This window comes from Mus caroli, unplaced genomic scaffold, assembly GCF_978045245.1.
Source record: "Mus caroli unplaced genomic scaffold, Mus_caroli_1 scaffold_1, whole genome shotgun sequence".
In the NCBI taxonomy this organism is placed as follows: domain Eukaryota; kingdom Metazoa; phylum Chordata; class Mammalia; order Rodentia; family Muridae; genus Mus; species Mus caroli.
Window position 1 is genome coordinate 112,918,595 of NW_028227256.1, and position 26,664 is coordinate 112,945,258.

The following is a 26,664-nucleotide window of genomic DNA, read 5'->3' on the forward strand; positions in this document are numbered from 1 at the left end:
GGTCTTAAGATCCCCTGGAGGGTCCTGTGGAATCCTTGAGGGTGTCCAGAGACTCCGCACCCAATGAACCCAGGTGCTGGCATGGACCGGAAGGGCAGAAAACAACTTTTGAGGAGTCTGTTCTCCAGTACCATCATGTGGATCTTGAGGATTAAGCTTAGGTCACAACCCTTGGCAGCAAACATATTTACCCCCTGAAGAGTCATTTGCTAGCCCTGGTACAGAGGATTTTATGAGTCTTCCAAATGCCCCATACTTTAATTTTTTTTTCCCAAAGTGATGTTTCTCACAAGAGTCTTTTGACATCTGAGGGTTTCTCATTATTTTTATAACTTTTTGTTGACTCCTCCTGTATGCCAAGCCCAATGGATCATAGGGTCAGTTATGTCATAACTGTTATCTTATGTATATACATATGTGTGTATACTGGTGCATGTCTGTGCAGAACTGGCAGTAAATATATAGGCATGTGTATAGAGACCAGAGGTCAATTTCACCTATTTGCCTATAAGTACTGGTCACCTTTCTTTCGTGTGACAAGGCTTATTTCTGGCCTATGGCTTGACAAATGGGCCTAGCTGGCTGGCCAGTAAACCCAGGGACCTGCTTGTCTCTCCCTCCACAGTGCTGAGTTCATAAGTACTTACTACCACTCTTAGCCTTCTCACACAGGATCTTGGGAGTAAGCAAATGCCCTTGTGTTTTCAAAGCTTTTACCCACAGAGCTCTCTCCTGAGCCTATAATCCATCATGTTGAAAGGTATCTTTGAGTAGCACTTTAGCTTTATCCAGTGAAGAAATCATTTCATAATCTATGCTGGCACATCACCTTCTCCATAAAAATATATGCTTTTGTATCCCTTTTTACACCTGGACTATACCTATTAACACAAAACCCTGTTGTATAAGTCACCAACAGCCCAATCCACAGTCTTTGTGGCCCTATTTAGTATTTCCATTCCCTTTTGAATTGTCTCTATTCTACATAATGCTTTTTCTAAAATCTGCCTTTAGTCACTATCTCTGCCTGCCTCTCTTTGATTAGGTACTCACAAGAGTCTTTTGACATCTTAGGGTTAGCTGGAAGGCTTAATTTGGCAGAGATGTAATTCTAAGGTATGCTACCAGATGCTTATTCAAGTGTCACTGAGATGTTATTTATATTAGGTCTGTAGTCAGTTGATTTTGCTTGTTTACATTTAATTTTTAGTTTTAATTTTATGTGTATAGATATTCTGTATGTACATATCATGTAAATGCCATGCCAAAGGAAGCCAGAGGAGGGCATTGGGTCAGTTATAAGTCACTGTGTGAGCACTGAGAATTAAGCCATGGTTCTCTGGGAAACGTACCAGTGCTCTTTACCTCTGTACTACCTCTCTATCCCTGTAACCAACTTATTTTTAAGTAAAGGAGAAAATAGTCTGGGACGAATGATCTAAAAGCACAACTGAGGTTTCCTGATGAAGAAAGCAGTCTACATTGGACAACACTTTCATCCCCTGGACATTTCAAACCAATAAGTAGATGGTCGGCTCTATGAAATTCCGTCTCAATTCTTCTAATATATATCTAAGCACTTTGCTCTCTCTTGAGAGAGAGGGTATTTTAGGGTATTTTAACCTGTGCAGAATGCTCCACAAATCTATTCTCTCCAAGACTTGCCATTGGTCTCCAAATAGCCACAGGCATTATTTCAAACCACTATTTGGCTTATTTTTAAAAAAGCATATTTGAGACTGAAGAGATAACTTAGTAAATAAAGTCATTTTGGTGAGCATGTTGACCTAACATGATCCTCCTGAACAGTTGTTAAAAAGAAAAAGAGATGGGCCTGGCAACATGTACCTATGATACAGATAAAGGAGGGCATGTACCTATGATACAGATAAAGGAGGATCTCTGCCGCTAGATGGCTAGTTACTCTGACCAAATTGGAGAGCTGCAGTTTAACTGAGAGACAGTGTCTCAAAAAATAAGAAGGGTTATAGAAGATACTCATGTGTGCACTCTGCATGCATGCATGTGTCTAATTTTGAAAGAGTAGAGGAAGAGTAGATATTGAGCATGCAGAGTACACGCATGCAATCATACACACAAAGAGGAGAGAGATGGGGACAGCGAGGGCCAGGGGGTGGGGGTGCAGAGAGAGTATTTGAGCCCAGTGTACTCATCTGTAATCTTAGCAACCAAGAGATAAATAAGCAGGGATATCATGAGTTTGAATTTGAAGATAGTCTTGAGTGTTTGTTGACATACTAAGAAACAAAACAAGAAGATAGCATTTCATAGTACCCTCCCAATCTTCTAGCCTTCAAACTCTTTCTGCCACCTCTTCTAGGCTGTTCTCTGAGACTTGGAGGTAGGGGTGGTTTACCATGTACAGACATGCATCATTAATTGAACTCTATAGGTTTCTAAGAACAGGAAAGTTGGAAGGGGGATATGCTAAGGGGACAGGAAATATTGAAGAGGAAATGAATTTATAAAATTTACAAAGAATAAATAAAATTATTAAGCCCTTTTCTTTCAGAATTTAGCTTCAGGTCTCGTAGCTTTTCTGTCTGTCAACCTGGCCTCTGGAAATATTAACATAGTTGCTTACATTTTAATTGCACAATAAATCGTCCTAAATATCTCCAATTTAATAATATAGACAAAAAAATCTTGGCTACCCAGAGTCCCCAGATCTCCTTCTCCCCATTCAGTCTGTTTCCATCATTGGCTCCTACACCCTGCCTGCTGGTAAATGATACTGAAAAGGAGTTTAGCACCCTTCTTCCCTCTAATGTCTTTTCTAGTAATCCACCCAAATTTCAGAGTAACTCTCCCAGCTCTTTTCTCTAGAAAACACCTGAACTCACACCCTGCACCTTGTGAGGGAAAGACTCTGTGCTCAGCTGTGGGATTTCAGTTGTTTCTACTCTTATCCTGATCAAACCACACTATTTTTCATAAATACCCAAATGATCTCTATAAATAAGGATCACATATTGCACTGCCTGCCTGATCCACTAACATAACTGAGACTCCAACCCAAACTCCTGGCAAACATTGCTTCTGTAACTCCGTTTCTCCCATCCTCTTCCCCTGCCTTCCCTCCTCATCCATCCTGTCCTGTTTCCTTACATCTCCACCAGTCTCTTTCTCACTCTATTTTGTCTTTCTTTCCTGTGATGACTGTCTCGCTCAACAGACTACTATGTAAGTCCTTGAACAAGTAACACTTTTTAGTTGTATGTTAATGTGTTTCTCAGTTGACCTGTCATATTCCCAATAAAATCACCTCCCTTACTCCTGTATATCCATTATTAATATATGATTCCTAGGTAGGACTTCATTTACTATTTGGTGTTACAAACCATACCCATATCTTAATTGTTTGTTGATGCTAAGTTGACATGTCTCTTTATCTCCAATTCTCTGCCCATGCAGGTAAGTTAAAGGACAAGACACAATGTACATTCACTACTAAGTGCCTGTTCTTCAAACTGATTATTTGTTAAGGGGTATATACATGTTTTGGGTCAGTCTTATTGTCTTGGCTTAGCCCAGCTGATTATTATAGAATTGATATTATTAATATTAATCTTGGGTTAATAAAATCATTTCAGTATTTTAAGGAATTACTTTTGTTTCTGTGGAACTATAAATCTTAGGGTATACTTCAGTTAGTAAAGTGCTTGTGTAATTATGAGTTTGTTTCCCATCATGACCCGCCCCCTTAACCTAGCATGGTGACTCATGCCTGTAATCCCACCTCAGTGAGGTGGATACAGGAAGTTGAAAATTTCATGTTCATTCTCAATTACTTACCAAGTTTTCCTGCCCTGTCCAGAGAATGAGCTTCTACCACCATATTTCTGGTTAGAGTAAGTAAGCTTATTAAGTATACAGCAAACTAATGTGAAAGATAAAGAACAGATGGACAGATAGACTGTAGTTAGATAAATACACATATACATAGCAAAGTGTTTCCAGATTGGGCACACATAACATTTAGCAGAAATTGACTGGAGATTCCTTACTGAGGCTGAAGTTCTTAATAAAGAGTATTCCAGGCAGAGCTAACTGCTTCTAAATAAAACAACAAATATCAATAGATAGAGATAACATCATCTGTATATCCTTCTACCTGTCATCTATTTTTCTATTACTTATCATATTTTATATAATTATTTATCTACCATCTATTCCTTATCGTGTATCCATCTGTTTTAAATGACTGTTTAATGATGTATAGGCACATTTCATTAAAACTTATCAGTATCACCTATCAATTTATAAGCTTCATGCAGCCAAGAAACTTATGTTCTTAGATTTCCAGTACTCAGCACAGATAAGGCTAAGTTGACTCAAAAGTAATTGAACTTTTAAGGGATAGTGGCAATAAATCCATAAGTGGCTGAAGCTAGTGGGTCTGAACAAAGTTTGTTCTCGTCTTCCCTTGTGGCCTTTCATTTATATCTTATATTCAATCATGTGGCATAAAACATTTCCCTGGAAGAAAGAGATCATAATCAATCTTCTGATGCCCAGGTTAGTTTTTCACTCCAAAAGTCAAAACCAACACTCTACAATTTTCAAACATATATTTAAGAGGCTCCAGGGACAAAGTTGAATTGTTGCCAGGAGCAACAGCTCCAACACACTCCACTCCAGTGTCTCTCACCTGCACCTTTATACTTAATTCTGCATAAGAATAACTTCTTTCCATCCATTTCTAAATTAGATCTTAGAACCCAGAATGAGGCTCCCCTAGAAGAATTCCTGCTGAGCATTCCAAAAGCTGAGGTTCAATCAATCTACCACATAAATCTGGCTTAGTGTGCCTGTCTATAATCCTAGCATTTACTCAGGAGGTGGAGGCAGAATCACCACATGTTCAAGGTCAACCTCAGCTACATAGCCAGTTCAAAGCCAGCAAGGGCCAGAGCCCCTATCTCAAAAGAAAACAGAAGAAAAATACCTACTCTGGCCACAAGTGAGTTTGTTTATTAGTAGTTGTGATAAAGTGCTAGAATTTAGTCCCAATTTCTCAAACTCTATTTCTTTCTTTATAGTCAATTCTTTCTTAGTTAGCACTGTCATTTTTATAAATATCTGTAGATCTTTAGAATCTTCAAGAAGGGCCAGTAAGATAACAGAGTGGATAAAGACTCCTACCACTGAAACCTGATAAGTGCCCAGAAGGTGGAAGGGGAGATCCAATTCCCAGGGTTGTCCCCTGATACACATGCACTCCCACATAGTAATGTTGAGAAATTAGGCTCAACCTAGAAATTCTAGGTTGTATGCCCACTAGTTGCCAGGAATGCACATGCCTCTGTCTCCCCTGTGTTAGGATTACAGGAATACACCACCATACCTGTCTTTTTACAAAGTATCCTAGAATTGACTTCAGGTCCACACACTTGTGAGGCAAAGACTACCAATTGAACTATCTTCACAGCCTCCTCGCAAGCTTTCTAATATCATGTATGGCCAAATACAACACACAGACTGGGCTTAACACACCAAAGGTAGCAACCTGACTTTATGAATAACTCCTCTAATATCCTTGGGTAATCTTAAATCCTCTATAAGAATGGAAATAATAATTGTGCATGTTTTAAGCCTGCAATTCCTTGAAGTGTGTTTGGCATGTGATTATCCCTCATATAATCTCTGTTCCTCAGATATTTAGGTCACATGTTCCCCATTCTTTCTTCCTTTCTATTCAGGTAGACATCTTGTTGGTACTTTAGAGAAAGGTGGTTGGGTTTTTATGTTCCTGGTCCTAAAGGATTTTGATACCTTTCATCAAGCCATCTGGAGATTTTAAGCTACATTAAATTTTCTCTGGGGCTTCTATTTGAATTTCTTTATGTGTGGGAAGCTAATTAATTTTAAAAGCATTATAAATTCTGATAATGCATAATGATCTGCCAGGCTCCCCAGACTCATTAAGAATTATAACTCTCTTTTTATATCCCAGGTTCCTCCCTCTACACAAGACCTTGCTCCTATCTGGTTAATTACTGCCAAGTGCTATCATCTAAAATTCATCACCTTCTGAGCCAAAGTCATGTCCTCATTCCCCAAACAAATCCTTTATCATCATCTCTGCTTCAGCTGCCTTCTTTGCTATTGTTCTTATCATCCAGAGTCATTAGTCACAGCAGCAGAAGTTGCAAAGTTTTCAATTTCATCTTTGGGGTCCTAACATCAGTATAGTCTCATCATAGGAATACTGGGAGGCCTGGTGCCCAGCCAGGTCAGCCTTGGAGGTGTGGAAGACAGAATGACAATGGTCATATCTATGACTTGGAGCTCCAAATCCCACCTTGTAAATCTGGCACTTAGTAGCCAGAGCTGAACAGTCTCACCAGATCATTGTGATTGCTTCACTCGGAGATGAGAAGTATCCTAATATTAGACTAACATAGGGGCCTTACTCTTAGAAGTTACTAAAAGGACTGAGCAGATAAATGTGCTTATCTATAGTTAACAGAAGTATAGTACACAGAAATTCTATGGACTTCTGTCTTGCCTCTTGACCTCTTTACAATGTTTCTAACTGATTGAGAATATAAGTATTCTTCAACCTTTGATATAGGTTAGCCCATTGTCCTTTGCCATCTTTGGACCATGGAGGTATAGGAGACAACCCCAGGCCTATAGAAATGTAAGATGTCAGAAGCTATAGGAAGCTGCCCAAGCAATGGGCACATATACACACATATACATATCTAAAAGCAAACCTAAACACGGTTTATAGCTGTAGAATCTGAAGGAACCATGACCATGTACTGAAAACACAGGAAGAAGAGGATTACTCACAGTCGCCAGTCTGTTCTAATGAATTGATGCCTCATGAATAGGCTGCTTGCAGAGCTCTAAAATGCTGCACACTTTATGCTAGCCATGGGATTTAAAAGGTAAACTGTCCTCATAGCTGGACTAGGGTCTCTGTAGCAAGTCTCTACACAGAGGCCAGAGCCTTGTATAACACAGCTTGTTTTACCTTCAGTACCTGTGGAAGTAGTCAGTTTGATGATTTATGTATTCACCCACTGGCTACACCACTAACCAGTCAGGGAGTGTTATGGAAAGGACAACAGAATGTATCCAAAATGTGAAATCATGGAAATAGTTGTGTGTGTGTGTGTGTGCGCGCGCGCGCGCGTGAATATGCATGTGAATCCCACAGGCAGACATTTTATTTAATTTTTTTTGAAACAGGTCTCCAGGTCTCTCACTAAACCTGTCATCCACTGAGTTCACATGGTACCAGGGCAAGTCCTCAGGTACTGGATACTTTTGCCTTCACATCTATAGCTATAAGAATATGAACTACATAGTCTCACCTATCTTTTTATTTGTGTGGCTCTGAGTGTGTGTGTGTGTGTATAGTGTAGTTTAGTGTAGTGTAGTATTACATAGAATATCTATGTGTTAGATGTGTGGGCGAGTACATGTTCCCTTATGAGTATGGAAGACTCATACCCATAGAGAGGAACATTAAGCATCTTGTTGCATCACTGCCTTGTTCTCCTGAGAAAAGGCATCTTACTGAGCATGGCACATGGCTTCCAATAATTAATCCTTCATGATCCTCCTATCTCTGTCCTCCACAGCACTGTAATAACAGTCTTGCAAATGGCTACATTGCCTCTTATTATTTTTAACATAGTTTCTAGGGACTTAGAACATTTTGCTGGTGAAGCAAATACTCTTATTCATTGAGTGATCTCTAGCCCCGAACTTGGGTTTTCAAATGGGAATAGGAGAGCTGAACTTGGGTCCCCATACTTTTGGAGCAAGGACTGTACTGAGCCCATCATCTCCCCAGGCCAATGACAAATGTTTCTATGGAGAACCATACTTACTGTCACAAAAGGGAAACCTAGTAGAGCCTTCTGCTCCAATCTTGAGACTTCTGTTTTAATGTCAAGTGAGTCGCCTTTCTGGAGCATCTGCATATTCCATCTAAGAAGACCACTGAGAATGGTATAAACCAGCTAAAAGCTGTATGATGCTGTTTTACAAAGGTTGCTTTCCTACTCTCACCCTTTGTCACAATCATCCCTTTCCTTCCAGTGACTTGTGAAAAATGCTTATGAACTGTTGTTCCCTTGAAGAAAGCTTTATCCATGCCTAAGGTTCTGGCCACCTCTCATGACTAGCCACATTGTTCTCTTCATTTGAAGTCTTGTCTGCCAGTTTATTCAACAAAGTCCTACTCCATTTTTCTTGTCCCTGCCTAGTTATTTATATCATATTGTTTAATGAATTGTAGGAAGCATATTAACACTAATCTTTATTATATACCTTTACATCATACTGATTCATTTATGTCCACAATGTTGTACATGTTTCCCCAGATGGCTTGATTTATTCTCTATGTCTTATCACATAAGAAAGATAAGAACCAAAATGAATTCAGAATATTCCCAGCATGGAATTGAGACAGTTTAGTTGGTAATGAACTTGCAATGCAAGTATAAGAGACCATGTTGGTTACCTAGAACCCAAGTGGAGTGAAAAACTGGACTAAAATAAGCTGAGTGTGTTGGTACACAGTATGGGGGACAGAGAGAGGAAGGTCACTGGGCCATGCTAGGCTACTGGTCAAATAGATGGTTTCTGCTAAACAACAGTTCAGGTTGTCCTCTGCCATCCAAATGTTTTTATGTACATACATTCATGACCATACACACATCACATGTGCATGCACACACATACACAAATACAGAGAGAGAGAGAGAGAGAGAGAGAGAGAGAGAGAGAGAGAGAGAGAGAGAGAGAGAGAGAAGGAAGGAGGGGGAGGGACGGAGTGAGAGGGAGAGGGAGAACAAGCACAGTACTTAGGTGAATTCAAGTATAAAGAAGAGAAAAATCTACTATGGAAGCAAACACAATTTTGATATGATCGTTGTAATTTGTGTATAGTCTAATTACACTATAAAGTTTAAGTGTATTACCAGATCTATGCATAAAAACAATGCAGAAAACTCTCATAAAAGAGACTAATTTGGCCTTCCTAGGAAGATGAATCCCAGTGTTCAAACCCCAATGGTATAAACCAGGCTTGATGATATGCATCTGGAATTCCTACATTCAGGAGTTGGAAACAAGACCATCAGAAGTTCAAAAATGTATACAGCTACACAGATTTTGATCTACTAGAGACTTTGTTTCAGAAAAAAAAGAAAGAAAAAAAAAAGAAATAGGAAAGAAGGGAGAAAGGAAAGAAGAGAGGGAGGAAGGGATGGAAGGAGGAAAAATGAATGGGAAGATAGGTGAGTAGGTTAGTAGATGATGGATGGATAGATGGAGGGATGAATATATAGCAATAAGAGCTTCAAAGCACATGTGGATTGGAATCTGAGTTTTGGTCTTTTCCTGTTTCTTTCACCTGTTCATCAAACAGAAAAAAATCCGAAATGTTCATAGAAGAGCTGTCCTTAACTTTTGACAGTTTATTTAGGAAACCACCTTTGTGCTGATGGTTAATCTCCAGTAATCAGAGTTGCTGACAAAACCTGGAAAAGTCACATAAAGAGTCAGAGATTCAAGCTGACTCCGAAAACCTTTGTGGTTTGTGGATTACAAGCCAGTGCTCCCAGGTCTTCAGTGCAAGCACATGATCTGATTTTTAATATTTATTTTCATGTAATGTATCATGAGCAAAGCTTCAAAATGTATTTGTATTGAAAATCCTTTTTATATTTACTCTAAGTAGTTAAAGAGTCCAAGTGGGACTGATTGTCTCAATGTGGGTCAGAAGTTTCTCCTGTCAGCATTGACCTTCAGCTTTCTGATTCTGAGACACAAACTCCTCCAAGGAGTTATGCTTCAGTCCACTTGGGAATTCAAGTTTGGACTGTTTTCTGTTTCTTAGCAGGTTTGTTGACAGGCTTCCGAAACCCATCAAATATGCCAGAATTTGCCACAAGAACTCTGTCTTTCTCAGAAAATAAGCTTGACAGCTGGATCAGCAATTATGGGGTCAGTAGAAACTCAGACCTCATTGGCATTCCCGAGCTGCTCAGAGAAATAAGGTGGCTAGGCAGGATTTGCATTGACCTGGAAGGTCAGCCTGGGGAGATGTACCTCCTGCCCTTAATGGGAAAATCTCAGGACCAAGTTTAGCCTATCTATTATAGTCTGGAAAAAATCTGCCAATGTGTCATCACTGAAACAAACCTCAGATTGCATTAAATAGAGTTTACAATAATAAGATAGTAAAAATCAGTCCTGAGAAAGAAATATTATTCATTCTAGTATGTGCCTAACAGCTGTGTTCCGGGTCACTGGCATTGTAGATATAGTAGTGAACTCTCAGGAGTGTGCTCATAACAGAAACAGAGAATGTTCCTTGGAATTCCACAAACATAAAAGTCTTCTATGGGACTCCTTAACTATCAATTCTGGGTCTGTTCTGTAAGAAATGGTGACCCTCACTTCAGAAAACCACTGGAGACTCAGGGTAGACAAAGCAAAACCATTTATCTTACTACCTTGCAAAATTATTGTCAGCTCAGAATGACAGACACACTGACTGAGAGCAGAGAACAATTTTTAGAAACAGAGCAAAGACCTTCTCTTTCTTCCTTCCCTCCCTTCCTTTCTTATTGGCTAAGGAGTCAGGAGCATATATTCTTACATATTATCTAGGTCTTCTTTTCCCTGTCACATATGGCCATCTTTTGTTTTTTTTTTTTTTTTCAACAATACTGTACATGAGTTCATCTTGATGTTTTACACCCTAATTATTTTAGAGATTTTCAGAGCCTAATTATTAGGCTGTTAGGCAACCTTGGCTGTTAGTAACTTCCTACTTTAAGCCTCCACTTTGGATAGCCAGTGTCTTCAAGTTAACAGACTTTGGATAAAGTTTGCTAGAGTAGGGGAACCCAGTGTTGTTTGTCCATCTAGATCTGGACCTAAGATGACTCAAGGTATTTTTATTTTGAAAATGAGCCAACCAATTTTATTTCTTACACATGCCCAGAGTTTTTGCAATGAGGTCTGAGATCTTATATTTCTGACTAGCATTGCTGCCTTAGAATACTGCAGTTACTAGAGGATGGGGCCTAGAATTAGTTGATCTTCACAGATCCAAGATCTGAACCTGTGTGTTCTCTCTTCCTAGACTCTCTCTACTAGCAATACCCTTGACCTTCATAAATACATCTCCTGGTTTTATATACTCCTGACACTGTGTCTCACCTTGGAGAGGTTGGGGAACCTCTTATTTAGTCTGCCCAACAGGAAGAGCTGGTCTGTTTATGCTGGGGGCAAAGTCATGGCTGTGCTCTCCAGCTTAGAGTTTTGAACCAGGAAGTTTATCAAAGATGTCCCTATTCATCCATGCTGTACATCCAGGATGCAGACACATATGCAGAAATAGATTAATAGAAGCAATCCATGGAGATGTGAAGATTTCTCTGTGGATAAAACATTACTGTAATGATATTACCACCTCATTTCAAGTTACAGGCACCCTCATAAAGAGCATTCAGATGAAGAATCACACTTCTAAAACTACCACTTAAAAAGTAGAGCAATAAATCCCTGAAACAAGATGATAAACTAGAGTATCTATCAAAGAACTCTGGGTTCAAGTGAGAGACTCCGCCTGAAAAATTAAGGTGGGAGCTATGAGGGAACATGATCAACATCAACTTCTGGTTCTCTTCTGCACACACAGTTCCATGTACATATATGACCACCCTTTCTATAAATGCAATGCACACACACACACACACATATACACCATTCACATACATATCCAAGAATGAAACAAAAAGAAAAATCTGTATAAATTAAGAATATCTGAGAGCAATGAGATTATACAAATCAGCTAGAAAAAATTAGACCAAGTAAGAAAATAGTATACATCAGGAGAATAAAATAAAGAGAAAGTGTCAAGACTGACATATGGATGACTAGAACAGTACCATACCTCCATGAGCGAATGATATAACAGATCATGTGGAGTACATTATACTTTGTGTGTTCTTTCTCTCTGGCACCTCTCTACTGGCAATACCCTTGACCTTCATAAATACTTCTCCTGGAAGAAGTGCAGAAGACTAGGAGCCCAGGCAGTCCATATCAACTTGTAAAGACAAGAAACCCACCCCTTAATATCATAATTAAAAAAAAAACTTTGTGTGTGTGTGTGTGTGTGTGTGTGTGTGTGTGTGTGTGTGTATGTGTCTTTGGGGTATGTAATACTATAGTGCACAGAGAATAACGTTGTTCAGTCTGTCTCTTCTACTTTCCTGTGGGGTTCGGAGATTAATCCCCACTGTTAGGGTTGGTATGCAAGTCTTTTCCTTGCTGGACCATCTTACCTACTCTCCTCTTTTCTTTGATTTGTCATCTTTTCTTGTTTCTTTTCTTTCTTTTCTTTTCTCTTCTTTCTTTTCTTTTCTTTCTTTATTTTAATTGAAAATAGATTCTTTTTTAATACAATACAGACCATAGGTTTTCCTCCCTCCACTCCTCCCATCTCCTCTCACATCCTCTCTCTCCTGGATCAACACCCTCCCCCCAACCCCTGTGTCCCTTCAGAAAAGAGCAGGTCTCCATGAAACAACAACTAAACAGGACAAAACAAAATACAATAAGAAAAAGCCCAGAAACATAGGACACCCAAGATACAATTTGCAAAACACAAGAAAATCAAGAAGAGGGAAGACCAATGGGTGGATACTTCATTCCTCCTTAGAATGGGAACAAAATACCCATGAAAGGAGTTACAGAGACAAAGTTTGGAGCTAAGATGAAAGGATGGACTATCCAGAGACTACCCCACCCAGGGATCCATCCCATAATCAGCCACCAAACCCAGACACTATTGCACAATGCCAGAAATATTTTGCTGAAGGAACCCTGTTATAGCTGTCTCTTGTGAGGCTATGCCAGTGCCTGGCAAATACAGAAGTGGATGCTCACAGTCATCCCTAAGATGGAACACAGGGCCTCCCATTGGAAAAGCTAGAGAAAGCACCCAAGGAGCTGAAGGGGTCTGCAGCCCTATAGGTGGAACAACAATATGAACTAACCAGTACCCCCAGAGCTCATATCTCTAGTTGCATATGTAGCAGAAGATGGCCTAGTCGCCCATCATTGGGAAGAGAGGCCCCTTGGTATTGCAAACTTTATATGCCCCAGTACAGGGGAACTCCAGGGCCAAGAAGTGGGAGTGGATAGGTAGGGGAGCAGGGTGGAGGGAAGGTATAGGGAACTTTCAGGATAGCATTTGAAATGTATATAAAGAAAATAGCTAATAAAAATTAATTGATTAAAAAAAAAGCCAGAACCCCTCACAATAAGTCTGTACAAGGCATCCAAACATGAGGGAAAAGGTTCCAGGAGCAGGCAAATGAGTCAGACACACCAACTCCCACTGTTAAGTGTTCCATGAAAGCACCAAGCTCACAGTCACAACATATATGCAGAGAAACTGGTTCAGACAGCAGTAGGCTCTGAGTGTGCAGTTCATATGAGCCCTATTTGGTTGATTCAGTGGTCTACTTTCTCCTGCTATCATCCATCCTCTCTGACTCCCACAATCTTTCCGCCCCTTCTTATATAGGGTTACCCAAGCTTGAGAGCAGGAACCTGATGGAGATCTCCAAATTGCTTAAACACTTTCTGCACAATGTCTAACTTGGGGGTATCTGCATCTACTCCCTCTGCTGCCAGAGGAAGCCTTTCTAATGATGACCAAGGAGAATGAATCTATGAAAATAGCAGAATATCATTAGGAATCATTTCATTGATTTTGGGGTTTTGACCAGTCGTGTTTGGTGTTACCCTGCATCTCTGGGCCATCTAGTCTCTGGTTCATGGCTCTCCAAGGAATGTAGGGAATGGACTTCATTTCATAGAGTGAATCCCAAGTTAAACCAGATATTATTTGGCTACTCCCACAAGTTGTACACCATGATTACCTCAGCATATCTTGTAAGCAGGACAGATTGTAGGTCATTAGCTTTGTGCTTAGGTTGATGTCCATGTTTTTTGTTAAGTAGCCGATAGAGAACGTTCCCACACAAAAGGGATTAGAATATAAGGGTGAAGGCCTCATATAGGCACCAGCTTAATTCCCCACCTTCAATGAGCTGTGCAGATACATTGCTCAGCAATGAGACCTTGCTCTCAGTTTGAAGATAGCAAGTCTCTGTCTCCTGGGTTGATTAGGGATCTTCATAGGACCCTCTTGTCCACAACTCAGACAAATATATCCTAGTCCTGCCACCGGGATTCTTGCATGATTACAAGAGATGCAAGTTCAGACTCTGTATCTATCATTAGTAGAAGTCCTCACTAGGAACACCCTTACAGATTCCAGGAAGTTTCCACTACACTAAGTTTCCACAAAGCTCCCCATATGTTCCCTAATTCCAGGTATCTCTCCCTGCACGTTCTCCCTCTATCTCCCCCAACCCAATCTTTGCTGTTCCAATTCACACATTGCAGCAATCCATCTGAAACACGTATTCCATTTCCTCTTCCCTGGAAGAGACACTCTTTACCTAGCCTATTTGGGTTTATGTATTGTAATTTGCTTATAATTTACGTAATAGCTAATATTTATTTTTTTTTTGGTCACTTGGACTTCTACAGTGTATGTTTTCTTCAAACTGTGCAAAGTTCTTTGCATCTGACAAAATCCTTGAAGCACCCCGCTATTTAATGAGGCAAAAACTTATCTTCAATGGCAAACAACTCATTACCTTGCACATGCTTTTAGACAGGTGGATGATCTTCTGAGTCTTGATTTTATCAGTTTTTTAAAGGAAAAATGTCTAGATAATACATGACTGTCAAGTCCATTAAATAAAGCAAATATATGCTAGCAATTACCCAAGAATAGTTTGTTTAACCCAGGGCACACACAACATCTCCATTAGCCATTAAAAATTGTGAGAGAATGTATAAGGTATATTTAGTTGCTAGTTATTTTGGTGTCCTTAATAAGTAGTAACCCTGGTAGTGATGAGGTAGTTCAGTGGGTAAAAATATTTGCTATGTAATCAAGATGACTTGAGTTTGAACCCATGTAAAAAGTGAAAGGTAGGGGGCATACATCTGTAATGCTAGCAAGCCTACAGAAAAGTTGGAAACAGGAAGCATATTTAACTATAAGCTCATGAGCCAGCTTGCTTGTAGAATATAGCTAGGAGGTAGAAACAATAAAAAGAGAAGGTGCCTGAATAAAATAGAAGATGGAAATAACTGAATCCTGAAAGTTGTTTTCTGATCTTGGGCAAACCAAAGCACCTACATACCAGTAAGTACCACACATAGACTCACACACACACACACACACACACACACACACACACACACACACAGAGTTTATAATCCATAAAATACAACATTAACTGTTAAAAATAAGAGCTCATCTCTAACCTGGATGTGTCTTGTTATATAGCATATATTTTCTTTCATTTTTAATAGTTTTATAGAGAATCTGGCCAGATATTTATACAATCAGTAAAGGTTTTAATGTCCACAACAGAACTCTGTCTGCAAATTAAATTCCAAATAAGGCAATCATTACAGGGGAATAATAACATCCAATCATGAAAATATAATGTATGTTGTTTTTCTTTTTTCTTTTTTTTAAATGACAACAGTAAAAATTATGAGTTGCTATTGCTGTTTTAAATCTGCTTCTCTAAGTCATATTGGGGATGCTAAGCATCACCTCAGTTTCTAGAGAAGGGATTAAGAATTCCGTGGGTATACTTAATCCTTCTTCAAAACTTCTCCTGAGGTTCTGCTTCTCCATCTGTGAAACAGTTGTGACAATTCATGTGTTACTTAATTAATACTGCAAATGTCCAGAGCATTTGGATGAATTCTCTCAGGTGAGTAAAATGTTTCTGTTGATAAGTGTCAGTGGTGTTTGTAGAAAAGCTTGCATCATCCTACCAGGATGAGTCCATGCTCAGTGAAGGAAAGATCACATTGCCGTGAGAGTCAACAAGTATAAATGATACAGCAGCCTCCGCAGGTCAAGTGGCAAACAGAAAAACATGAGCAGAGTGGTTCTCAACCTTCCTAACATTGTGACCCTTTAATGCAGTTCTTCTTGTTGTGGAAATTATTTTTCTGTTGTTGTTATTTCATAATTGTAATTTTGCTATTGTTACAAATCATAATGTAAATATTTTACATACATGATGTCTGATATAAGACCCTGACAAGAAAGAGTCATTCAGTCCCTAAAGGGGTCAAAACCCACAGGTGGGGAACCACTGCTCTAGAGAGAAGTATACATTTCAATATGAATGGACAGCTAGTATACAAAGTTGGGACTGTTTTTTGTTTGTTTGTTTGTTTGTTTTGAAGCCAATAATATTTATTGACTATGCATAGCTGAAGTCTTGGCTAGAGACATTTTATGTCTTGACCAAGCTGTTCCCATGTAGAAGGATCAGCAATATGTGTTACCTGTTATGTTTGGACTTCTTTTTTTTTTTTCATAGCATTCATTTGAGTGTTTTTATTAGATAATTCCTTTATATACATTTCAAATGCTATCCCGAAAGTTCCCTATACCCTCCCTCTGCCCTCCTCCCCTAACCACCCACTCCTGTTTCTTGGCCCTGGCATTCCCCTATATTGGGGCATATCAAATAATCATATCACTATGATCCAGAGTTATTACATTCGATCAGTGCTTGTTGTATGGCTTTCTCTAGGGAGGTACAAATATATAGTCAACCCAGATAGGGAATTGACAGCAGTCCAAAAATAGATTTACTGAAGCCCAATTTGAAAGACTCATGAGTTTATTGGGGTTACTTGTGAATTGTTGGTGAGGAATTAATTTCAGGAGCAAGGAGGTCTCATCACCATTTGCTTTTGCATCACCAAAGTTCCATCCCAGCATAAGTGGCAAATTACCAAATCTATATGCCTGGAGTTCACTGCACAACTTGTAGGAATCTGGATAGATCAGGAAATCATCTCTCCCCAGCAGTCACTATTGCTTACACAATAAGAGAAGGAGGAGGGCTTTATGAATCTTATATTTAGGATCTCCCTGAGAGTTATGAGTTGTTTACTTCTTTAGTCTTAGTGATACTTCTTCCAGGATGAAGAATAATATCTCATGTCTTATTTGTTTAAGACAGTATAATCTTTCGAGTCCAGTCCATACATTCTTCAACCTTCTTTCTTTGCACTCTCTTTACACATGCATGTCCCCTGAGTCATGGGGTTTGGGATGTTTTATACAGATGTTTTATACAGATGTTCCATTTACAACTGAATACTCATCCATAGTCTCATACCTTTCAAAAAGTCATCAACGCTTCCCCACTCCAAATTTCCCAGTAACTTGCTCACACAAATCTCTATACCATCTTCATCTCTCACTCAAAATCTTTTCAACAGGTAAGCTACTCTGGATTATATGAGGTGAGATGATACCGAATGTGTATTCACATATCAGTGCTTATAATTTGCAGGCTAGACTTTTGTAGGCCTCATCAAATGATCAATAGAAATGGAACTTGTGAAAGTTCAGAATTCGTCCTCCATGCACCATCTAACAAGCTGCAGAGCAAGAGTGAAACATTTATACACGTGTCTCCTTTACCTGAAGCTCAAATTTCTCATCACTCTGACCTGTTTCCTTGGAGGACATGCATGTATGTGACTTTTCATCTAATCAATAAGGCCTCTAGACTTTCCAGAAAGGTCAAGAAGTGCAATTTACATCATAACAGCTATGATGGGGGAGATCGAGGGGAGATCAAGAAACTACTGGAGAAAGAAAAGCTCTAGAATGTAGAACTTGGCAGAGGAATTTAGAGTTCAGAAGATTCTGGTGGCCTATGATTCTCCAATATAAGGTCATGAAAGGAAATGGGAAGTGCAAGAAAATAGCAACATCATGTTTGTGTTAACCATTTACATTTTAATCAAGTACATCACTGTGTATAATTCTGCAAAGAAGCAACACTTATGGTTTCTATGTTTGACCTATTTAAGAACTCAGCTTTCTCCTAGTATTATTCTGTGACTTCCTAAAGACAAAATCACATTTGTTCATCTTTATTTTCTCATAACAAACACAGAACAGGGCCTGACCAGTGTCAGACTGTACTAAAATATGCAATGCCCAAGTTTCCAGTATAGGATTTTGGAAAGAGAATAGACACTGGAGACAGCAGCATCAATATTATCATATGAATGGAGACAGATGGCAAAGGAGGACTAGAGTCCCTTCCTTGCCATCATATAGGTCTATTTTTTATGAGAAAACCTCATGCCAGACAAAGGAACAAGAGGCAAGTGCTATAAAGTTATCCTATAAAGAGGCATGTGGCCCCTGACCTAGGCCTATTGAACACTCTCTTCTGTTCATCATGCTTGTCCACTCTCATCCTCAGGAATTCTTCTCCTTTCTCAATAAACTGTTCCTACTTATAACTATTTGTCTCTCATGCTGTCCTTTGTCCTGGAAGACGTAATCTTGGAATCAGGAGTCCTCAGAACTCAGACTTCCACCTTTAACAGGGTGATGTGGGAGAGGCTTTACCCAGTGTTGGGCAGTGATACTAATGGAGTGATGTTCTCCACGCTGTGGGAATGTAAAGGTTAAACACTGCACTTCCCTGTGGAGGTGGGAACCATGATCCTATCATAAACATAGCTTATCAGTTACCCTTTAGGTGTCACCCTTTTGCACTGTGTTTTTCAGCCTGTAAGAAGTAAGCATGCTGGAAAGTAGAGTTCTTGCTCTCCATCACCAGATCTTATCACCAAGCTTCTTCTGTTATTTTGCCTTTCTCCCTCTGTGGGACGCCTGACTCGCCAGCAAGAAAGACACCACAATAGGATCCTTCTGCACACGTTTATTGGGAGAGCATTGACTGTGTAGGCGAAAGACCCCGAGCCCTGGGCCTCTCACTCTTATATACTATCAGTTCCCATCCACTCACAGCAGGCCACATCACCTCACCAGGTACGCAGCTTCAGCTAATCAGGGCAGCAGGGGCATATCCCCACCAAAATGGCTTCACCAGTAACCTGGTACACCTGCGCAGCTCTCACGATATTTGTGGCTTATATGAGGAAGTCAGGTGCAAGTCATACGACTTAGCTGCAGTCTCTGGTGCCTTTGGGACTGCCGCCACACCTGCTCCCCACATCCCTCCTATCCCTGTGACACTAGGTGCATCTCTTTCCAAGTGCTTCATTCAGTATCAGCATACAGATCTGTTTTACTTTGGTTATCTGAGCTCTCCTTTCCTTTTTGGACTGTTCAGTCTCCTTACAAATATATTCATATTGCATTCCCCTTTCCAAGCACTGATGGATGCTATGTGATTATTCCGTGCATTGCTGAGCAGTAAAGCTTCAACTGTTGTCACAGTGGCAGAGTGACAGTAATCAGAAGAGAACAGGAATCCACACTATGAATAGCTGCACAGGTAGATCATTTCCCAGTGAAAGCTGGTGGAAACAAGACTCTGTAGGAAGCTGGGCTCAGCCTGGCACACATTGGGCAGGAAAACCAGACACCAGAATCAAACAGCATCATTTGGTTGAAGGTTTGGGGCCATCCAATAGAGCATCAGTTCATGATCCCCAGACCCTTCTAGTTAACCCACTCAAAACTGGCAATCTATTTCATACTGTCTTTTTTTGTTTGTTTTTGTTTGTTTTGGTTTTGGTTTGGTTTTGGTTTTGGTTTTTTGAGACATGGTTTCTCTGTATAGCCCTGGATGTCCTGGATCTCACTCACTCTGTAGACCAGGCTGGCCTCGAGCTCAGAAATTCACCTGCCTCTCCTCCCAAGTGCTTGGATTAAAGATGTCTGCCACCATGCTTTATTTCATACTGTCTTAAAACAAACAATATGTCTGGTAAGGTGGTACATATTTTATTGTTTATTAAGTGACTAGTGTTAATACATTTAATTATTAGATTATCCATATATTTACTTTGTTGTTTATTCATTCTCTGATGATTTTATACATGTATACAACATAATATGATCATAACTGCCTCCCCCCATGACTTGTCTTCCAATATGTCTGGACTCTTTCACCATTTTATTTATGCTTTTGTGTGTGTGTGCACAGGCTCTCATGAGTGTTGCATATATATTGAGGTGGATATCAGAGGTATTCCTCAGTTTCTGACCAATTTATTTAATATTTTGCTTTGTTTTATTTTGCTTTTAACCATGAGTATATATTGTGGGTTGTGGCTGTGTACACACATGAGTGCAAGTGCCTGTAGGGTCCAGAAGGCATTGAGTGACCAGAATCAGGAGTTATGCTCTGCAGTGAACCACCCATGCCAGAGCTGGGAACTGAAAGAGTACTCCTCACTCTTAACAACTAGGCCTTCTCTCCAACCATATAAAGACCTTCGAGAACAGGTCTCTCTCACTGCCCCTGGACCTTGCCTTTTCATCTGGACTTGCTAGCCAGCTAGTTCTCTGGATCTTCCAATTTTTGTCTCCATAGTTCTAGGATTGCTGGTACTTCTGGTTGTTTAAAAGGAGTGCTAGAGTCTAAGCTCAGCTGGTGCTCATTGGTGCATAGCAAACATTACTCATGGAGTTACATTCCCAGCTTTGAGGGTTTTTTTTTTCTTCCATAAAGAATATGTTTGATGGGTTTCTAATGTATTTATCTTATGTATGAATTTAAGTCTCGGAGAGATAAAGTTGCAAAAGTGATCCAGCTCACAAGCTATAGCTCTGTTGTTCTCTCTAGCCACAGCACTAATTACCCAAGACAGAGCAACATGACCAAGAGCTCCAGAGGTTCAGCTTGAAGTTCAGTGAGTACAGTATGCATAGATGTAGTGATAGCATTGAGTGGAAATGTTTTGAAAAACACAGGAGATTGTAAAAACCTCCTTACATCTGGCCAGTTGCTTTTTACAATCTGGAGTCCTCAAGGACATTGTTGTTAACTGTATATGTAAAGAATAAATTATAGAATTTTATTTTTAAGGTAATTTCAGAAAATCATGATTTTTCTTCCTTTCAAAAATTGTTTATTAAGAATAGTTCTATATTCTGGAACAAGAAAAATAATTAAGTTGTCATTATGAATACTCAATCTGAGAATTTTTTAATTGCTAGTAAATCCTGACAAATTGAGGTTTTGTGGCTTCTGGATTTCAAACAAGAATAATTGTATCTTGTCCACACAGCCCTTTACCTCTGTTTCACCCTGCTAAGATACTGTATGATGAATCCTTTCCAAGTTTTCATTAAGTAGTCTTACATTTTTTGTATTATAGAAGTAATAACATTTTACAATATAATTTTTTGTAATAAAAATAGAGAAAGAATATAAAAGTCACCTATAGTAATTCTTCCAAAGAGCTATGGAGATCACTCATTGGTACAGTGATTACTGTACAAGCATGGCAATATTAATTCTCCACACATTTAAAAAGCTCGGCTCAGTGACACATTTCTGTAATCTCAACCTTGGGGTAGAATGAGATCCCTGGAATTCGCTAGCCATCAGGTTTGCTTAATTGTTGACAATCATTCTCAGTGAGAAATGAGAATTGGAGAGGCAAGTCAACTGGTAGAGAGAGTATGTTCCATGCACAAGGCCTTGAGTTCTCCTCATCACTGCATAAAAACAGGCACGTAGTATCCTCTTTTAATCCTAGCACTTGAATAATGGAGACAGGAAGATGAGAAATTCAAAGTCACCCTCGGTAATATTGTGAATTGAAGAACAATCTAGGCTATATGAGTCTAGAATGTGAGTGAGGAAGACAGCCAGTGTCAATCTCGAACATCCACATGCAGAATGTGTGAACCTGCACATGTGCTTGAATGCATACACTCAGACACACACACACACACACAAATTATCAAATAATTTTCTCTACTGGATGTTTTGATAGAATCTTGTTAGTTTATGTATATGCATACACCTCAAAAGTTTGTTTAGATCAAGACTTCTTGACTTTCACTCTCTGGCTTCCATACCAAAAGAACTCGAGGACAATATGCTAAGTGAAATTTAGTTGGCATATAATGCCAAATGCTACATGATATTATCCATTGAATTTGACCAAGTTGATCTCAAGAGAGTAAAGAGCTGGGATTTAAAGGCTGGAGTAGTAAAGAACAAAACACAGTCAAGTTGAAGTTGAATTAGTTCTGGTATCTGTAATGGTAATAGCATAAAGAAAAAAATCATACTTATACTTTGCAATCTTTATGTTACCTTTCCCTGGCATGATGTGAACAAATGTCTGTTCACCCCAGATAGTGCATAGAAGATAGACCAAAGTTAAGGACCAAAGCCCAGTTTGACAAACAAAAAGGTTGTTAATCTTACAGAGTATTGATATGGGGTTAACTAAAAGGATATCGGTGGTAATGATACAACAGCTGCTCCGCTGCAAAGTTCCTCCCTGTTGTGGATTGGATCCCAACATCATGGAAGATGTGAAGTGTTCCCCTTCTGTAACTTCAAATGCCTATGTGCTGGAATCTCACAAGATCAATACGTGTTGGGGAAGGCAGAAAGGAATAATGGCTTGACTTCTAGGTAAAGGTCCTGTGATCCTCCCCTCACCACCTCCTGTTATGAAGCAGGGTCAAGAGCTCCATTCATATTATAAACCTAGCTACCTGAGGCTGTGCTAATCTCTACTATAACATCATAATGGGTAAGTAGGTTATGTGCAGGGGTGGGGTGTGTGAGAGTGAGGAGACCATACTGCTCAGCAAATTAGCATATGTTTCAGAAGTTAGATAAACAGGATGGAAGGTGCCATAAGCACCTGCATCAGGCTTTTAATAAAAAATATTTAATAATTCTAAGTTGACATTAAACAATGTGTGTACATATTGACAGACTCCATGTTATTTTATACATTTGCTTAAGATTTATGTCTGAGCTGGGCAATGGTGGCACACACCTTTAATCCCAGCACTTGGAAGGCAAAGGCAGGCAGATTTCTGAGTGCGAGGACAGCCTAGTCTACAGAGTGAGTTCCAGGACAGACAGTGCTACACAGGGAAACCCTGTCTCAAAAAAACAAAACAAAACAAAACAAGATTTATGTTTGAACTAAAGTAAAGTAAGAATAAATGCCCAAACATAAAAATAGAGACTGAATGTTTTGCATAAAATCTTAAAATATTATATTAACAGTCCAGAAAAATAAGGCATATATATATATATATATATATATATGTATATATATACCATATTACCACTTTGTTCAAATCATTACCATATTGGCTATTGTTTCTCACTAAACCTCAAAGAAATTTAGACTTATCAGGACTAGATTCTAGAAAAGAGTGAATTAATCATCAAAAGACAAAAAGGCCACCAACAGATTGGGAAAAGATTTTTACCAATCCTAAATCTGATAGGGGACAAACATCCAATATATACAAAGAGCTCAAGAAGCTGGACTCCAGAAATTCAAATAAACCCATTAAAAAATGGGGTAAAGAGCTAAACAAAGAATTCTCAACTGAAGAATTAACAAAGGGCTGAGAAGCACTTGAAAACATGTTCAACATCCTTAGTCATCAGGGAAATGCAAAACAAAACAACCCTGAGATTTCACCTCACACCAGTCAGAATGACTAAGATCAAAAATTCATGTGACAGCAGATGCTGGCAAGAATGTGGAGAAAGAGGAAAACTCCTCCATTGTTGGTGGGATTGCAAGCTTGTACAACCACTCTGGAAGTCAGTCTGGCGGTTCCTCAGAAAATTGGACATAGTACTACTGGAATATCCAGCAATACCTCTCCTAGGCATATACTCAGAAGGTATTCCAACTGATAATAAGGACACATGATCCACTATATGCATAGCAGCCTTATTTATAATAGCCAGAAGCTGGAAAGAATCCAGATGTCCCTCAACAGAGGAATGGATACAGAAAATGTGGTACATTTACACAATGGAGTACTACTCAGCTATTAAAAACAAATGAATTTATGAAATTCTTGGGCAAATGGATGTATCTGGAGGATATCATCCTTAGTGAGGTAACCCAATCACAAAAAAAGTCCCTTGATATGCACTCACTGATAAGTGGATATTAGCCCAGAAACTTAGAATACCCAAGATACAATTTGCAAAACACAAGAAAATCAAGAAGAATGAAGACCAAAGTGTGGATACTTCATTCCTCCTTAGAATTGGGAACAAAATACCAATGAAATGAGTTACAGAGAAAAAGTTTGGAGCTAAGATGAAAGGATGGACCATCCAGAAACTACCCCACTGGGGGATCCATCCCATAATCAGCCACCAAACCCAGACACTATTGCACAATGCCAGAAAGATTTTGCTGAAAGGACCCTGATATAGCTATCTCGAGTAAGGCTATGCCAATGCCTTGCAAATATAGAAGCAGATACTCACAGTCATCTATAGGATGGAACACAGGGCCCCCAATGGAGGAGCTAGAGAAAGTATCCAAAACCTGAAGAGATTCCACCCTATAGGTGGAACAACAATATGAACTAACCAGTACGCCCAGAGGTCGTGTCTCTAGCTGCATATGTAGCAGAAGATGGCCTAGTTGGCCATCATTGGGAAGAGAGGCCCCTTGGTCTACCAAACTTTATAAGCCCCATTACAGAGGAATACCAGGGCCAAGAAGTGGGAGTGAGTGGGTAGGGTAGGGGGGGCAGGGTATAGGGGACTTTCAGTATAGCATTTAAAATGTAAATGAAGAAAATATCAAAATAAATAAATAAAAATAAAAAAGAGTTGTCATAATAAAGGATATCTCTTTTTCAACCCCAGCCTGGAGCTTAGGATAAAAAGATCAAATGATCAAATGTCAGAATCAAATTAGCAAGGGATATGTCATGAGAGCTTATTATAAGCAGGCACTGGTCTGAGAAGTGCATGAAGCACAGGCTGGCACAACACTGTTAGAACCTGCATCTTTATATCAGATCATATAGCCCAATCAGGCCACTGTTTCCTGCAATTCTCACTGGGGCAGAGTTTCAGAACTCTAAACCACCCCTAAAAGTTAGTATTTTATTTGTTCCAAGGATAGGACCAATACCTCAGAGGTATATATTCCCCGGAGCTCTAAATGCTGCTCCCTGAGGAGACTCCTCTTGCCTGTCTCAGCATCCCTAGCATAGCAGCTATATATTTTTCACACTCACCCTATACTCCTCTTATCCTTACTGTTATGAAGCTCCTCTACAGGCTTTAAAGCAAGCATCTCCTTACTTCTAAGTCTCCATCATTTCGAGATCTCCAGATATAGTATTGTATTGATCAAAGAACCTCTGAATGAAGAACCCAGACTTAATAGTATATGAAGATGAAGAGCATTTATCCTGGGGGAAAAAGCCAGCATGTTGGGGATCAACTATTTAAACAAAGTGATGACCACAAGGGAAGCTCACAAGCCCCTTTTAAAGCCAGTTAGGGTTTTTCCAGCTGTGGTTGGGTCACCTTCACCATGATTGGTTGAGCTTTTGGAATATTTGTACACTTCTGATTAGTTCAAGGGAGGGAGAAAGGATTACCTTATAAGGCCTTTTTTGTATCTGTTGTAAACTCCTGGCCAGATGTCAGGGCAGTTTCTGATTGGCTGCCCCTTTGATGTTTTTTTTTGTTTGATTGGTTGGTTGTTTTTTTTTTTCACAAGAAGGCTTGGCTATCCTCCTTCAAAATTGAATCTTAAAGCCTAATATGGCTGCCTATTCTACTATGTAGTGAGTTATGTCCTTTCATTAATTTTGTCTAATGCTATCCCTGTCATCTGAAGGCCCAATCACTACCTTGAACCTCTATACTTAATACAACTCATTGGAGGAAGTTAAGTAGCAGCTCCCTTCCTGGATATGCTGCTGTTCTTGTTTTGTTTGGTTCAGCAGTCACTAACAGGTGTTTCTACTTCAGTCTGGTGTGTATGCTTAGCCAACAAATGAATGATTCATTGGATTCTACGGAGGTTGGTTCTATTCCATGTGCCTCTTTGTAAGAGAGATCTTACAGACTTCAGGAACATTCCGGTGAACTGAGCAGCATCAAAGATGAGAAGCAAAAATAGCTGCCATGAGGAAACACGCTGATGTTTCTTTCTCTCTCTTCTCTCTGCTCCCAGGATCAGATGTAGCTGACTTTGATGGCCGGAGCTCACTTTTATACAGGTTCAATCAGAAGACAATGAGTACCCTCAAAGATGTGATCTCCCTGAAGTTCAAGAGCATGCAAGGAGATGGAGTTCTGTTTCATGGAGAAGGACAACGTGGAGACCACATCACTCTGGAACTCCAGAAGGGCAGGCTAGCTCTCTACCTTAACCTGGGTAAGGTCATTTCTATGCATATGCTGTGTATATGACTGTTGAGGATAGAGGTGAAGCTGGGGTATCCTCCTCAATTGCCACTCTCCTTTTTGTGGCAGTCTTTCACTGAATTTGTAGCTTACTGATTTGCCCTGGATGACTGACAAACTACAAGGATCTTCCTGTCCCTATTTCCCCTTCTGACACCTACCCCATGCTGGAATTTGAAGCATGAGTTGATGCAGCTGGCTTTTTACCTGAGTTCTAGCAGTGGAAACCAAATAACTCATGCTTGTGCTGCCTTGTCACTCATTGGATATGTGCTCTTGAATTAAAGAAATGTTGATCTAATGTAGG

The 26,664-nt window shown here is 39.6% G+C and overlaps 1 protein-coding gene across 2 annotated transcripts in view; it reads left to right on the forward strand.

The window, feature by feature from the left end:
• Cntnap5 (contactin associated protein family member 5) overlaps positions 1-26,664 on the forward strand; it is a 928,932-nt gene that overhangs the window by 377,980 nt on the left and 524,288 nt on the right. For both annotated transcript variants that reach the window (XM_029481690.2, XM_029481709.2), the window contains one exon: positions 26,125-26,328. In XM_029481690.2, the coding sequence (XP_029337550.1) occupies positions 26,125-26,328 (204 nt within the window). The remainder of the gene's footprint in view (positions 1-26,124; positions 26,329-26,664) is intronic.